The sequence below is a fragment of the Monodelphis domestica genome, chromosome 2, assembly GCF_027887165.1.
Source record: "Monodelphis domestica isolate mMonDom1 chromosome 2, mMonDom1.pri, whole genome shotgun sequence".
In the NCBI taxonomy this organism is placed as follows: domain Eukaryota; kingdom Metazoa; phylum Chordata; class Mammalia; order Didelphimorphia; family Didelphidae; genus Monodelphis; species Monodelphis domestica.
In genome coordinates this window covers 83,178,394-83,194,768 of record NC_077228.1, presented here as the reverse complement: position 1 = coordinate 83,194,768, position 16,375 = coordinate 83,178,394, and the positions used below count along the sequence as shown (strand labels likewise).

Below are 16,375 nucleotides of genomic sequence, written 5' to 3'. Positions count from 1 at the left end.
AATAGAAAAAAAAATTGGACTACCTAATCTGGTTCTGGCTCTGCCAAGATCATTGCAATGGACTCTTGACTTGTATCTCTCAGCACTCCAGTCTGTTTTACAATGCCAAAGAATTATTATTCTGATGAATTTTCCTTAAGCATTCCCTACTCAATCAACTCCAGTTGCTTCCTCTTTCTTCTAGGATAGAACATAAACACTTCTATTTAGCTTTTAAAGCCCTTCAAAATATAGTCTTTATAGGGGCAGCTGGGCAACTCAGTGGATAGAGATCCAGACCTAGAGGTCCCAGTTTCAAATTTGCCCTCAGGCCCTTCCTAGCTGTGTGACCCTGGGCAAGTCACTTAATCCCCATTGCCTAGCCCTTACCACTTTTCTGCCTTGGAGCCAATATACAGCATTGATTCTAAGACAGAAGGTAAGGATTTAAAGGAAAATGTGTATATACATATGTACATATATACATATATATATATATCTGCATATAGGTACCTATAGCCTTTATGTTTCTAGCCTTACAGAATATTAAGCCCCCTCTGGCGTTCTTTGATGGAGCCAAAGTGCCCCTGCACCTTACATAGTACACCTCATGTCCTATCTCCATGCCTGTCTTTGCTCTGCCTTCAATGCACTCACTACTTACAATTCATAGAGTCTAGGGCTTTCTTTTTTTTTCTTTTTTTTTCTTCTTCTTTTTTTTTTTAATTTTAATATTATTTTATTTGGTCGTTTTCATACATTATTCACTGGAAACAAAGATCGTTTTCTTTTCTTCCCCTCCCCTCCCCCCCCCCCCCCCCCCCCCCCGCCTTTCCCTCTCCCATAGCCGACGCATGATTCCACTGGTTATCACATGTGTTCTTGACTCGAACCCATTTCCCTGTTGTTGGAGTTTGCATTATAGTGTTCATTTAGAGTCTCTCCTCAGTCTTATCTCCTCCAACCCTGTGGTCGAGCAGTTGCTTTTCAGCGGTGTTTTTACTCCCACAGTTAATCCTCTGCTTGTGGGTAGTATTTTTTTTTTTAGATCCCTGCAGATTGTTCAGGGAAATTGCATTGATACTTATGGAGAAGTCCATCACCTTCGATTGTACCACAATGTATCAGTCTCTGTGTATAATGTTTTCCTGGTTCTGCTCCTTTCGCTCTGCATCACTTCCTGGAGGTTGTTCCAGTTCACATGGAATTCCTCCACTTTATTATTCCTTTGAGCACAATAATATTCCATCACCAACATATACCACAATTTGTTTAGCCATTCCCCAATTGAGGGGCATCCCCTCATTTTCCAATTTTTGGCCACCACAAAGAGCGCAGCTATGAATATTTTTGTACAAGTCTTTTTGTCCATTATCTCTTTGGGGTACAAGCCCAGCAGTGCTATGGCTGGATCAAAGGGCAGACAGTCTTTTATCGCCCTTTGGGCATAGTTCCAAATTGTAGGGCTTTCTTTAAGACAGTTCAAGTCTCATTTTCTGTATGAAGACTATCCTAATGCTCCCAGACAGTCAATTGTCCTCTAAGGTACAACTTATCTTGTATTTAACTACCTTGTATGTATTTGTACCTGAGTTCAAATCTGTCCTCATTTACTAGTTGTTGACCCTGGGCAAGTCACTCACCTTGTTTGCCTCAGTTTCCTCCTTTGTCAAATGAGATAAAGAAGAAAATGTCAACTACTCCAACAGCTCTGCCAAGAGAACTGGAAATGGAGGTCATGAAGAGCCAGATCTTACTGTAGCTAGGTTGTACAGTGGTTAGAGTGCTGGACTTAGAGTCAGGAAGACCTGAATTTGAATTTTGCCTCAGATATTTACTAGCTGTGTGATTGTGGACAAGTCACTTAACCTATTTTATACTCAGCTTTCCCACTGGTAAAATTATATAATAGATATAATGATATAATAGGATAATCATAGAACCTACCTTACAGAGTTGTTAGGATCAAATGAGATAAAACAGGTAAAATGCTTTGCAAACCTTAAAGTACCATATAAAAGCCTGCCCTGTATTCAATTTATATTTATGCTCTTTGTGTGTGTGTGTGTGTGTGTGTGTGTGTGTGTGTGTGTGTGTGTGTGTGTAGAACAGGTATTTGTATCCCCTGTTAGTATGTAAGCTCCTTATAAGTTACATTATTTCATTTTTTTGTACCTCTATCCCAAGGTAGCACTGGTACATAGTAGACACTTAAATACTTACTGAATGATTAACTGAAGTCACCATTGGAGAGGGAAAAAAATTGGATTTGGAGTCAGACTCTGGATTAAGAAGCCCAGTTCTGCCATTTATTACCTATGTGACCGTAGGCAAGTCATTTAAACCCTCAGTGACTCAGTTTCCCCATTTATAAAATTCCTGTGGAACATTCTACCTTTAAATATATGATCCTCTGAAGAAATTGGATAAAAGTACAAGTTTATTATAACAATATATTTGTCTCTCTTAATTTGTTAAACTTTTAATCATGGGCTACTTATCTCCATTGTGTGAGCTCCGTTTTGTCCCAAACCCTAAATTCAATTCCAATTTTAGACCAGGGAAAATAAAGAGCCAGAGATCACTAGCTCATTTTGTCCCTACACCTGCTTTGATCTTGTAAATTGCTTCTATTAAGAAATGTTCTTGCCTTTTTCATCCAGATCAATCCTATATCTTATACTCTGGTTCTAGTAAATGAGTTCTTGTCTGGTTCCAACGGCTGAATTTCTGCACACCTAATCCTCTACTTAAGGTTAATTACATATTTACATATGTATATCTACACCTAGTATAAGAAGTAATGCAATGCTAGGCTCAAGTCTTAGCCCTAGGAATTAGTATGAAATCCTGGACAGGAAGAGACAAAGCAGAGAAAGAAAACTACAGACCAATCCCTTTAATGAATATTGATGCAAACATTTTTAAGAAAATGCTGGCAAGGAGATTACAGCAATACATTACAAATATCATATATTATGACCATTTCAATATTAGAAAAATCATCAGCATAATTGACCATATCAATAGCAAAACCAACAGAAAACCATATGATTATCTCAATAGATGCAGAAAAGGCTTTCAACAAAATTCAATACTTATTCCTTTTAAAAACACTAAAGAACACTGGAATAAAGGGAACATTCCTGAAAATAATAAATAGCATCTATCTAAAAGCATCAGCAAATATTATCTGTTATGGAGAAAAACTAGAAGCCTTCCCCAAAAAGATCAAGGGAGAAGCTAGGGTGCCCATTGTGACCATGACTATTCAATATTGTACTAGAAAAGCTAGCTTTAGCAATAAGAGAAAAGGGAAAAAAATGAAAAGAATTGGAATAGGCAATGAGGAAATAAAGCCATCACTTTTTGCAGATGGTATGATAGTATAGTTAGAATTTCCAAGAGAATCAACCAAAAAAGTTTTCAAAACAATTAACTTTAGCAGAGTTGCAGGTTATAAAATAAATGGATATAAATCATCAGCATTTCTCTATACTACCAATAAAGCCCAGCAAGAGATAGAAAAAGATCTCATTTAAAGCAACTGTAGATAACATAAAATATGGCCAAGATAAACCTAGGAATTATCTGATCACAATTACAAAACAATTTTCCCACAAATAAAATAAGTTCTAATCAGTTGGAAAGGCATAATTACTCATCAAGAGGCTGAGCCAATATAACACAAATGACAATTCTAAAATAAATCAATTTACCTATTCATTGCCATGCCAATCAAACTACCCAAAATTATATTATAGAGCTAGAAAACAATAATGATAAAACTTACATGGCAAAACAAAAGGTCAAGAATATCAAAGGAATTAATGGGGGTGGGGGGGAAGAATGAAGAAAGGTGGCTTAGCTGTATGAGACTAAAAATTGTATTATACAGCTTCAACCATCAAAACAATCAAATACTGAATAAGAAACAGAGTAGTCGATCAATGGAATAGATTAGAAATTCAACACACAGTATTAAATGACCATAGTAACCTAATGTTTGACAAACCCAAAGAGGCAAGTTTTTGGAAGAAGAATTCACTATTTGACAAAAACTGTCAGGAAAACTGAGAAATAGTGTGACAGAAACTAGACACAAACTAATACCTCACACTATATGCCAAATATATATGCATATGTATTAAAAATAGTATTATCAAAATGGATACATGATTTAGAATAGTATAGGATAGTTTACTTGCTAGATATGGGAAGAAATCATATATATGAAGTTACATTTGAAAGGTTTTACACAAGTAAAATGAATGCAACCAAGATTAGAAGGGAAACAACAAACAAAAACATTTTATAGCAAGTGTCTCTGACAAAGGTCTCATGTTTCATATATATATATATATATATATATATATGAGAGAGAGACAGATAGACAGAGAGAGACAGAGACAGAGACAGAGAGAGAGAGAGAGAGAGAGAGAGAGAGAGAGAGAGAGAGAGAGAGAGAGAGAGAGAGAGAGAGAGAGAGAATTGAGTCAAATTTATAAAAATACAAGTGGCCAAAGGATATGAACAGGCAGTTCTCAGATGAAGAAATTAAAACTCTCTTTAGTCATATGAAAAAATGCTCCAAATTAGTATTAATTAGAGAAATGTAAATTAAATCAACTCTGAGGCACCACCTTACATCTGTCAGATTGGCTAATATGACAAAAAAAAAATGATACATGTTGGGGAGGGGATATGGAAAAATTGGGTTACCAATACCCAGTTAGTGGTACTCTGAACTGATATAACCATTCTGAAGAGCAATTTTGAAGCATGCCCAAAGGGTCATAAAATTGTACATACCCTTTGACCAGCAAAACCACTGCTAGGTCTGAATCCCAAAGAGATCAAAGATAGGGGAAAAGGACCTACTTGTACAAAAAATTTTAGGGGATGTCCATCAATTGGAGAATGGCTGGACAAGTTGTGGTATATGATTGTAACAGAATATTATTGTGCCATTAAAAAATAGCAAACAAAATGATCACAAAAAACTCGGTAATACCAAGTAAGCAGAACCAGGAGATTATTTTACACAGTAACAAGCAATAAAGGATGATGTGAATGATTTAACTATTATCAGCAATGCAAGGATCCAGGACAGATGGACTGTATTATAAAGCTTCTACCAGCAAAACAATCTGGTACTGGCTAAGAAATAGAGTCCTCCAATGGACTCATGATGAAAAAGGCTATCCGCCGTTGCAGAAGAAACAGATGAAATCTGAATGCAGATAGAAGCATGTCATTGTTCACTATATTTCCTCTATGGATTTTTCTCTAGTGTAAAGGATATATGCATCTTGTTTCACAACATGACGAACATGGAAATATGTATTATATAACACATGTACAACTTATATCATGTTACTTGCCATCTTGGGGAAGCGGGAGATATAGGAGGGACAGAGGAATCGCAAAATGCCAGAAAATGATGACTGAAAATTATACTGCCATGTCATCTGGGGAAAAAAAAAACTTGTAAAAAAATTTAAACCGTGAACAGTTTTCTTTGAGGGAAATAATATCTGTAACACTCAGGGCCATTGGGAAGATCAGTTGAGATAATGTCTATAAAATGCTTTGTAAACTTTAAATCACTACATGCCATCTATTTGGGGGATAATAATTGTACTACCTACCTCACAAGGGTGTTGTGGACAAAATACTTTGTAAATCCCAAAGAACTGTGTACATGGGAATTACTCTTGTTATAAACACTATGATTATAAACTCCACTGACTTCATACTCTGCACACCTGCTGGGACATCTGCCTGTTAAATGCTTCTAGCCCTCTGAGATGGCAAATTGTTCACACTCTCTGAACTTTCTCCTGTTGGTTGCTCCTTGCTTAGAGAACTATAAGCTTTTAGAGCTCAAAGGGGAATCAGGGACCATCTGCAGATGATGAAAACGAGGTCCACAGAGATGAAATGACTTGGTTAATGTCACTTAGTTCATTAGTAGTAAAGCTGGAATTTGAATCCAGGTTGGCTGATTCCAGATGTGGTAACTAAACTATGCCATATTGCTTTGGAGGCATTGTCTGATTTCTGGATCCCAACCATCTTTGGTCTGGCTTTGCCCATGGCCAAGTGAATCCTTGCACTTTGCCAAGTTTTTGATTTTTTGATTTGTAAAATAAGTGGGACTGATCTAGAGGGTCTTGAAACTCCCTTCTAACACTAATGAAGTACATACAACTTTTCAGGAACCTACACATTCTGAAAAATTAGATTTACCTATAACCAGCAAATCAGTTGCCTCCATTCAGCATTCTACTTAACTAAGAGAAAGAAAAACACTCTTAAAGGCTGGGTCCACATAGACAGTACCAATCTCTTTTAATTAAATTGAATGACATTATAATAAAGTGGAATATATATTACAACAGAAATCTGAAGGTCAATTCTGCTAACTGTTAACTCAGGCAAATCACTTCACCTGGCTTGTCTTATTTCCTTATATTTCTTCATCTGTAAAATGAGAGAGCCTTTTGGAAAGAATTTCCCAAATTTCTCTCTAAAGAGCTCTAAAATTTCATGATCTCTAAGTAGTCAAGTCAAAATATTTGACCCAGTTGCAATCTCAATACTCAGAGAAGCAAAACAAAATGCCCCTTTAAATCAACTTTGTAATTCATTAATTAAAAATAATATAAGAAGGAAAGATTAAAACATATTCATTCAAGTCTGGAGGTCTATGTGACTTTATGCCTGACAAATGGGTGCCTTTACAATACTTTCATAGCTTCTAATAGGTATGTAATTTTACGTAATTGTTCCTGCTAAGTACGTGCTAAGGCTAGTTGTTATTTTTTGTGTCTCTAGTATGCTGGACCCTGAATAAGAAAGATTTGAGTTCAAAAATAGCCTATTTTTTGAAATTTACTAGCTATGTGCTCCTGGAAAAGTCACTTAACCTTGTTTGTCTCAGTTTCCTCATCTGTAAAATGGTCCAGAAAAGGAAATGACAAACCACTCTAGTATCTTTGCCAAGAAAACTCCAAATAGGGTCACAAAGGGTCAGACACAGCTGAAACAACTGGACAAAAATGAAAAATTCCAGTGCTTTGAAAAAAATCCGTAGTCCTCATCTAATAGTTATGGTTCTGGATATCTAGAACTAGAGATAGCTTAATAAACCACTAATAATACCCTAGATAACTCTGCCTTAGGACACTGTTAAAGTATGGACCAAGCTGACACAAATGCTCAAAGTTTGATCATTGTTTCATAATCTTCAAAGAAACATTTTATAGCCCATGAATTCCCCTCCTTTCCCCCACTTCCACTAGTGTTACTAACAACTTTAAGAATTTGCCCGGAATTGGAATAAAGTTTTAGCTTTTACAATCTTTCACTTTCAAGAGATTATAAAGATTAAAATTATTCTGTTCAAAACATTATGTTACTGTTTAGTGAAAAGTACTATCTGTGAACCCAAGGCTTATTAGAGACAAAATTACAAAGTATTTGCATTGACTGTCAAGAAGAGACCAAGAATTTAAAAGATAAAGATGAGAGCTCTTTTTGCTCTTGAAGGTAATTTCAGACATCCAGCCAATGAGCATTTGTTGAGCACTTACTCTATGCTAGACACGATCCTTAGAACTGGAGATGCAAAAAAAAAAAAAGAAAAAAGAAAACAGGCAGAAACATAGCCTCAAGGGGTTTAATCAAATGGGATAGACATATGCAAGCAATTATGAACTTGCAAATTATATATAGTATAAATGGGAGATGATCTGAGGTTGGGTAGAAAGGAGTAGTAGAAAGAGAGGGACCAGGAAAAGCCTTTTGTTTCCTTAGAAACCTATGAAAGATTTTCCCCTAAAATAATTCCTCCTCTAGAGAACCAAGTCTGGAGATGGGAAGTCCTGAGTTTAAATCTGGTTTCAAACACTTCCTAGCTCTGGGACTCTAAGCATGTCTTTTAACACCAATTGACTTTCCCTTCTGCATTGGAACCAATAATTAGTATCAATTCTAAGACAGAAGGAAAAGGTTTAAAAATGATAATAAAATAAAATTATTCCTCCTCACAGAAGAATGGGAAATGTTCCTGGTCCAGGGGAGGTAATACATGATGGAGGCAGTAGCCAGAAGTGCCTATGGGCTTCCATGAATTAGTAGAGATGACATAAGCATTAGTTTTCATACCAGGTCAAAAGAGAAATAAGAAAAAGAGTTACACTTAAAAAAGCTACTCTCTTTACCCTCACTAACCTGATCATAAATTGAGTTAAAGACTAAAGCTATTATTTTATGTTAGTCAACATCTGCTAATGAATAATTAGTTCCTCCATTAAGTGGAAAGAACCTAAATTTGTGGTTAGAGGACTTGAGCTCAAATCCTGATTCTACTTCTTATTCCCTGTTGGCAATAATAGCTGATATTTACATGCTACTTTATTTAAGTCATCTCTTTTGAACCTCACAAAAACTCTGTGAATTGGGCACTATAGTTATTATTGTTAATTAATATTTAAACCCTTACTTTCTAACTTAGAATCATTACTGTGTATCCCTTCCAAGGCAGAAGAGAGGTAAGGGCTAGGAAATGGAGGTCAAGTGACTTGCCTAGGGTCACACAGCTAGGCAGTATCTAAGGCCACTGTAGGTATTATTATGAACTTTTTATAGATGAGGAGACTGAGGCTCAAAAATGTTAATCAACTTGCCATGGCCATACAATGTTAATAATAATATTTAAGTCCCATTCTCTCTTGACTCCAAATCCAGTATTCTTTTCAGGCTATCTCAGTCTCTTTGGACCTCAGTTTCCTCACCTGTCTCTGAGGTCCCTTCCAACATTGAAACCTTTAGTTCCATGATCCCCATAGCACATTTTTCTAGGAATGACTGAAACAGATGCTGACAAGTCGTCTCTGAAAGGAAAATCTTCCTTGGAAATCTAAAGCATAAGATCCAAAATGGAAACTGCGAGCACAGTGAACGTGGTCATTTCAAACCAAGGTAAACCGAAGTAGAGCGGAGGCTTCTGGAAAGCACAATTTATAGACTATTTTTAAAAACAGGAGATTTCAGTTTTGCCCAACTGGCCACAAGGTGGAGACCTGTGATAAAGATTGGTTTCGGCACTTGCACTCCGTTGGAATATAGGTCACTCCCAAGTCCTTTACAAATGTGAGTTGTTCTTCTCTTCTTCGTCCTCACCAGCCCTCTCACCATCACCATCACCATCTTCCTTCATCCTCCTCTCGCTCCTGCTCCTGCTCCTGCCGCTGCTGCTTCTTCCTCCATTCCCTGAGAGCCGACCATTCGAGTGCCTCTTTTGTGAAGCGGCGGCTGAGGAGATTCCAGGACCCGCCATGGCCGACGAGAAGCCGAAGGAAGGAGTCAAGACTAAAAACAACGACCACATTAATCTGAAGGTGGCAGGGCAGGATGGCTCAGTGGTACAGTTTAAGATCAAGAGGCACACACCATTCAGTAAACTGATGAAAGCCTATTGTGAACGGCAGGGTTTGTCCATGAGGCAGATCCGATTCCGATTCGATGGGCAGCCAATCAATGAAACAGATACACCCGCACAGTTGGAAATGGAGGACGAAGATACAATCGATGTATTCCAGCAGCAGACGGGAGGCATTTACTAAAAGGAGAACCTGCAAGCTGCTCCAGAACTGTGCTCCCAAGGAAAACAGTACATTCCCAGTTAGAAAACCAAAATTTGGTTCCTCCACATTCTGACGACTGCAGTCCAGTTTTCTCTCATCTTTGATTCCCTTCCCCCATTCTTTCTTGTACATGAAGTAACTGGTGTATGTGCACAGGCATAAATGCGTTGTTTTTTTTTAACTAGATGGCCGATGGTATGTTTTTAATCAATACGATATAGAGATGGGGAGGGGGGAAAAACAAACTACTTCTGTGAAAATATCCCCTTTTCCAACTTTTATCTAAGTTATTTTGGTCTCACTGTTTAAAAAATAACAGAAACAAAAACAAAAATCCTTGTCTATCTTGTTTGATTGGATAATTTCAAAGTTTTTCTTTTATCCTTGTAAAACCAAGGTCGATTTTATAACTTTTTTGAATGTAGCTGTTAGATGTAGGACAATCTCTATCTCAGTAGGGATAAATTACTATAAAGAAAATGACCCTAGAAAGTTTTCCCTTCAAGTTAAACATCTTGTTTTTTTAAATAAACTTCTTATTTAAAATTAAAAAAAAGAAATGTGAGTTGTTAACTGTTGCTGGAGGAACTATTTATCAAAGTTAGCTGATAGCATGCTGTCTATTGATTAGCCATCATTCTGAGTTAGAAGAGAACATGGGGGGGGGGGCAGTTTGGTGGCTCAGTGGATTGAGAGTCAGACCCAGAGATGGGAGGTCCTGGGTTCAAATTTGACTTCAGACACTTCCTACCCTGGTGACCCTGGGCAAGTGACTTAACCCCCATTGCCTAGCCCTTACCACTCTTTGGCCTTGGAACTAATACACAATATGCAGTATTGAGTCCAAAATGGAAGTTAAGGGTTTATATATATATATATAAAGAGAAGATGCATGGTGAGTATAGGTAAGGAGTCTTTTCCCCAAACCAGAAGCACACAGTCTGTGCCCAGTGTTTCTGATGACTTTTTCTATCAATAATATATTTTTAAAAATCATTTACCTTCTATCTTAGAACCAATATGGTTCAAAGGCAGAAGAGCAGGAAGACCACTAGGCAATGGGGGTTAAGTGACTTGCTCAGGGACTCACAGAAAGTGAGGTCACATTTGAACCCAGGACCTCTCAATTCACTGAGCCACCCAGCTGCTCCCCTTCTACTAATAAACTAAAAACACAGTGACACACAGCAATTGCGCTGATAGAATATTGAAAATGAAGTAGGGAAAATAACATTATTGTGAATGTTGCCTAATCCATAAATTGGCAATGAAATCTTATGCCATTATTTCCATTATTTAGCCTTTTTTCATATCTACTAATGATCAATTGACATGGACTCGGAATCAAAGAATTTGAGCTTTGAAAGGAACATTAGCAGCCATATAATCTAACCATACACAAAAGGAACCACCATTATAATATGGTCTATCAATGGCAAGCTAACTTCTCTTCAAAGATCAATTAGGAGCAAAGAGCCCACCACCTGTCCAGATAGTTATTATTAATTTTTTTTTACCATACTTCTTGATATCAAGCCCAAGTTCTTCTTTTTTCCAGTTTCTACCCATTGCTACTGGTTAAACACTTTGGGTCAAAATAGAACGCGTATAATCCCACTTTCACATGGCAGCTCTCTGAATGCTTCAAGAGAGCTAGTGTTATCCCTTAAATTTCCTTTCATGCAAGCTAAACATTCCCAGTCTCTTCAATTGATTCTTATATGTCAACAATTCAAGACCCTTTGCCATCTTGGATGCTTTCATCAACACACTCTGTTAGTGCCCTTAAAGCAAAATACAGCTTTCCAGATGAGGATTGAAGAAGGTAAAAAAATCACTTCCTATACCTAGGAGTTGTGCCCTCTTAATAAGACCCAAGATCTAGGTGGTCTGTAGTAAACACCAATGACAAAAATGACTTAAGTTAATTCCTTCTTTGACCTTAAGTCAAAAACTCTCTGTCATGTTTCCTTTTTCTGGTCCCTAGATTTCCTCATAGGTATACTTCTTAATATATGCTACTACCCTATCCCCTCTTACATAAACAAAATTAAGATATATCTATCTAGAGCAATAGTTCAAATCAAATCATAATCAGATTAGTAAGCATCTACTATGAGCCAGACACTCTGCCAAGTACAATGAGATACAAATAGAAAGCAAAACAAACAAAACAAAAAGGGACTTATAATTTAATGGATGAATCATAATAGCAAGCATTTATAGAGCAGCTACTCTGTGCTAGGAGCTTTACAAATATTACCTTATTTTTATTCTCCTGACAACCTTGGGAGGTAGTTAAACCAGGCTATTATCATGGGATTGAAAACTGGGTTTCATGTTATAGGGTCTCAGTGAGATTTACAAGGTCAAATACATCCCTTTACATCAGAACTTGCTCATCCTCTTGATTATTGCCTAAATTTTGGATATTGATGCATAGACATTTGAGGGCATTTGTTAGATTTTGTCTCCTATGAATTATTGGATGTGTCTGTTGCTGTTCTTCCTTATTTTGGACTATTGTCTGTGATATTTAATTTAAGAGAAGTTGTTGTCACTACTGTTAGGCTAGTTTTTCTTTATAATGTATTGAACATTCTTCAGGACTCGTTTGGTTTAGGGTAAAAAAGACTCTGGCTTTAGATATAACTTTCTGGTCCATTGATCACAAAACAACCATAAGGAGCTCAAGTTTGGGGTGATTAGTTAGGGGGGAAATGAACAATTTAGGCAAGGCAGTTTCATTCAGCTGAACCAACTTGAGGTGTCTTCAATGTATTTCTATATTGAATATCCTTCTGCTGTGGCTATGAAAATTGCCTTTTGTCAAGTGTTGAAAGACTTTCCAGTGTCTCTTTTGTTCCAACCTAAAATCCCAGGGACTTACCCAAGTCATGTCCAGTCCAGAACAAATGTTTTCAAAGTACTTTACATAAGTTATTTCATTTAATCATCACAATAACTCTGTGAGTTAGGTACTCTCGTAATCATCCCCATTTTATAGAGGGGAATTTGATGTTAAAAAAAAGTTAAGGAACTTACCAAGGTCACACAGTGTGTGTAGGACATGGTTCAAATTCCAAGTGTAAGGTTCTATCATCCATGCCACCTAGTTACCTCACATACATATTGTACATAAACAGTCTTCTCTTTCCCCGCATCCTTTTCAGTTGAAAACCCTTTCCATTAGATTTTTAAGACACCTGGCAAATATATTATCGCAAGTCTTCATTAGACAAGAAATCTGTCAACACTATATTGTGATCAGAAAACCAAGAATCCACACCCCATTCTCAAAGTTTCCCTTTGACAAGGTGTGGAGGAAGATCTTCTTAGTCATATCTTTGCTTCCCAAATTAATTTCCCCCCTTTCTATTCCTTGCCACCAGTGGGCAAAAATTCAAACAGTACAACCTTGATCTTTACTTTCTTGCCCAGGACTTATTATGCATTGGCAATATTTTTCCCTTCTCCATTCCTTGCAACCAGTGTGTAAAAATTAAAATGGTGCCTCCTTGTTCTTACTATGCATTGGTAATATTTTTCCCTTCTCTATCCCTTGCCACCAGTGGGTAAAAATTAAAATGGCTCCTCCTTGTTCTTCACTTTATTTCCCAGGACTTACTATGCATTGGCAATATTTTTTCCTGGAAGTTATCATTTAAGCCCATATTAATCATCACAAGTGATGTGGAATGCAGAAGAGCAGTGGTTGTGATCTGCTTTGATAAATCTTGGAAGATTCTACATTATATTTTGGATACATGCCCTGGAAAGGACAGACACCTCTCTATTATTATTATCAGAGGCTGACAGATGCCCTAGTACTTCTGAGCAGGGAATTACTTGCTACTGCTATTCTTATCTTCCTCTGCTCCTTGATGTTCTATTTCCCCTGGTTGATTTTGTGGCTCTACCTTATCATTCTTTGGGAAGGGAGTCAGGGATGAGCAGCATCTTCTTTTGAGAGCATCCAAATCTGTCTTCTTCAAATGAGACAGTATTTGTTAAATGTTTAACACGGAACTTGTCACATAGTTGTTGTTTGATAAATGCCTGTTCCTTACCCTGGCCCCTTTCAGGGAGAGCCTTAAATCTTATTTTAAGCAATCACTGTAAAACTGTTCTTTTGCTTCCTTTTTCTCTGTATAACATTATTTCATTCTCCATCATCCTGAGAAGGGTCAGTTCTTCCCTCCTCAACTTCAAATGTCTTTCTCTTAAATTGAAATGTTTCACATGCTTTAGGATTAAATCTAACAACCTAGAATGTGGAGAAGCATTCTTTTGGTCTGTTGAACTCCAGGTGAAAAATCAGCCTACATTTGAACCACAGCTACTAATCACTTGCCTGGGCAGTAATACAAACATCACACATATTGCAAGTAAATGCCCAATTACCCACGTGAAGCCATTCTCCAAAATGATTTAGAATTTCAGACTTGTTAATTGAAACTATTTGTTGATGCTTAAATCTATGCACCTGGCTAAAATATTTTAGAGACAATTTCACTTAAATTCCTTTTCTTTGACTCAATAACTCCATAGCCACAATTGTATCCAACCTCCTTTTCTAGCCTTATACCAGTTTCCTGTGTATTTCAAAATCTCTCTTCCAGTGCCATCAACTGAAACTTCCCTCTCCAAAGTTAGCGTTAATCTAATGGTCAAATATGATGACATTTCCTCAATCTTGATCATTGCAATATTTGACATCGTTGATCCCCTTACCCTCTCAACTTTCATATTTGGTTAAACCAGTATGTATATAATCATAGCCTGTGACAATGTGCTACCTACCAGATGATGGCAGAGAGGGTGACTTCTAATTTTTTCCTTTCACTCATCCTGTTGTTCTCATTTTCCGGAGAATTTTAGTTTTAGGATTTTACTTAGTGTTTTATAATTCATATTTCAGTGAGTTTCTCTTGGCATTATTCCTATGCCCCCTCCCTTACCCTCACCAATTACAATGAACTAACTTTCCAAACAACACTGATTCCTGAGGGATCAGCTTCCTTGTAGACTAAGACCCCAGTCAGAGATGGCCAAAGGCAATTTGATCTAGTCATCTAAGATTGCTTATATTTGGATATTCCTTCTTTTCTACTTTTTCATTTTATTTATTTCAATCTTTTTCTTTTTTCTTTTTTCCCTTTTTATTTTCTTTCATCTCTTCCTTCCTAAATTGAAATTTGCCTGCTTGTCTTTTTAAAATGTTATTATTGCCTCTTTTGTCCTTTTTTTTTTACTATTTTATTTTCCCAATTACAAGTAATAATTTTCAACATACATTTTCTGAAATTATAAAATCCAAATTGTCTCCCTCCCTCACTTCCTTTCCCATTCCAAGTGATGGTAAGTAATTTTATCTGGTTTATACATGTATTATCATGCAAAATTTATTTCCTTATTGGTCATTGTTATAAGACAATACTCATATAAAACCAAAACCCAAAAATAAATGTGAAAAGTGAAAAATAGTATGCTTTTATCTGCATTTCTACACCAACAATTCTTTCACTTGAGCTATATGACATTCTTTAGCATAAGTCCTTTTGAATTGTCCCAAGTCATTTTATTTATGAGAGTAGCTAAATCTTTCATAGTTGAACATTGTACAATATTGCCGTTACTATGTAGTTTTCTCCTATTTCTGCTTATTTCACTCTGCATCAGTAAATGCAGATCTTTCCGGGTTGTTTTTTTTTCTGAAATCATCCTGATCATCATTTCTTATAACACAATAGTATACCATCACCGTCATATTTTCTTAGCCATTCCACAATTGATTGACATCCCTTCAATTTCCAATTCTTGGCCCCCTCAAAAAGAGCAGCTAAAATATTTTTGTACCATTGATTCCAATTGTCCCAGTTTGAAATAAGTACCCTGAAAGTATGAAATAAGTACCCTGTAAGTATGAGATAAAATAGTGCCAATCAGAACAAATTTAAGTATCAGATGTCCAAGAGGAAGTCCCTATTATTTCATTAATTTTAATATTTGTACATAAAGACAGATTTTTGAGAATTATTTTGTATTTGTTGTACTTTAATACCTGGTGAACAGCTCCAGAAATAAAGTCTAGAAATCTTGAAAAAAAAAAAATATTTTTGTACAAGTACGTCATTTCCTGTCCCCCTCTCCCCATTTGTATCTCTTTGAGATAGAGATCTCTTATTGGTATTAAAACATCAAAGGGTATGCACAGTTTTATAGACCTTTGGTCATAGTTCAAAATTACCTCCATAATGATTAAATCAGTTTACAACTCCACCAACAATACATTAGTGTCCCAATTTTGTCACATTCCTGCCAACATTTATCATATTCTTTGCTGTCATCTTGGCCAATCTGCTAGGTATGAGGTAGTACCTCAACATTTTAATTTTCATTTCTCTAATCAAGAGCAACTTAGAATATTTTTATATGATTACTGATAGCTTTTAAAAAAATTTTGTTTAGTCAATTTAGAACATTATTCCTTGGTTACAAGAATCATATTCTATTCCTCCCTTCCCTACCCTCACCCTTCCCGTAGCCCAGGTGCAATTCCACTGGGTATTACATGTGTCCTTGATCAGAACCTATTTCCATGTTGTTGATGTTTGCACTAGGATGTTTATATTTAAAGTCTATATCCCCAATCATATCCCCCTCGACTAATGTAGTCAAGCAGTTGTTTTTCTTCAGTGTTTCTACTCCCACAGTTTTTCTTCTGAATGTGGATAGTATTC

General features: G+C 36.5%; 1 protein-coding gene across 1 annotated transcript; it reads left to right on the top strand.

Annotated features, from left to right (window-relative positions):
- Positions 1–5,921: 5,921 nt before the first annotated feature.
- On the top strand, positions 5,922–9,966 carry LOC130457111 (small ubiquitin-related modifier 2-like). Its single transcript, XM_056815651.1, has one exon. The coding sequence runs from the start codon at positions 9,324–9,326 to the stop codon at positions 9,609–9,611; it is 288 nt and encodes a 95-aa protein (XP_056671629.1). The 5' UTR covers positions 5,922–9,323; the 3' UTR covers positions 9,612–9,966.
- The last annotated feature ends 6,409 nt before the right edge of the window (positions 9,967–16,375 follow it).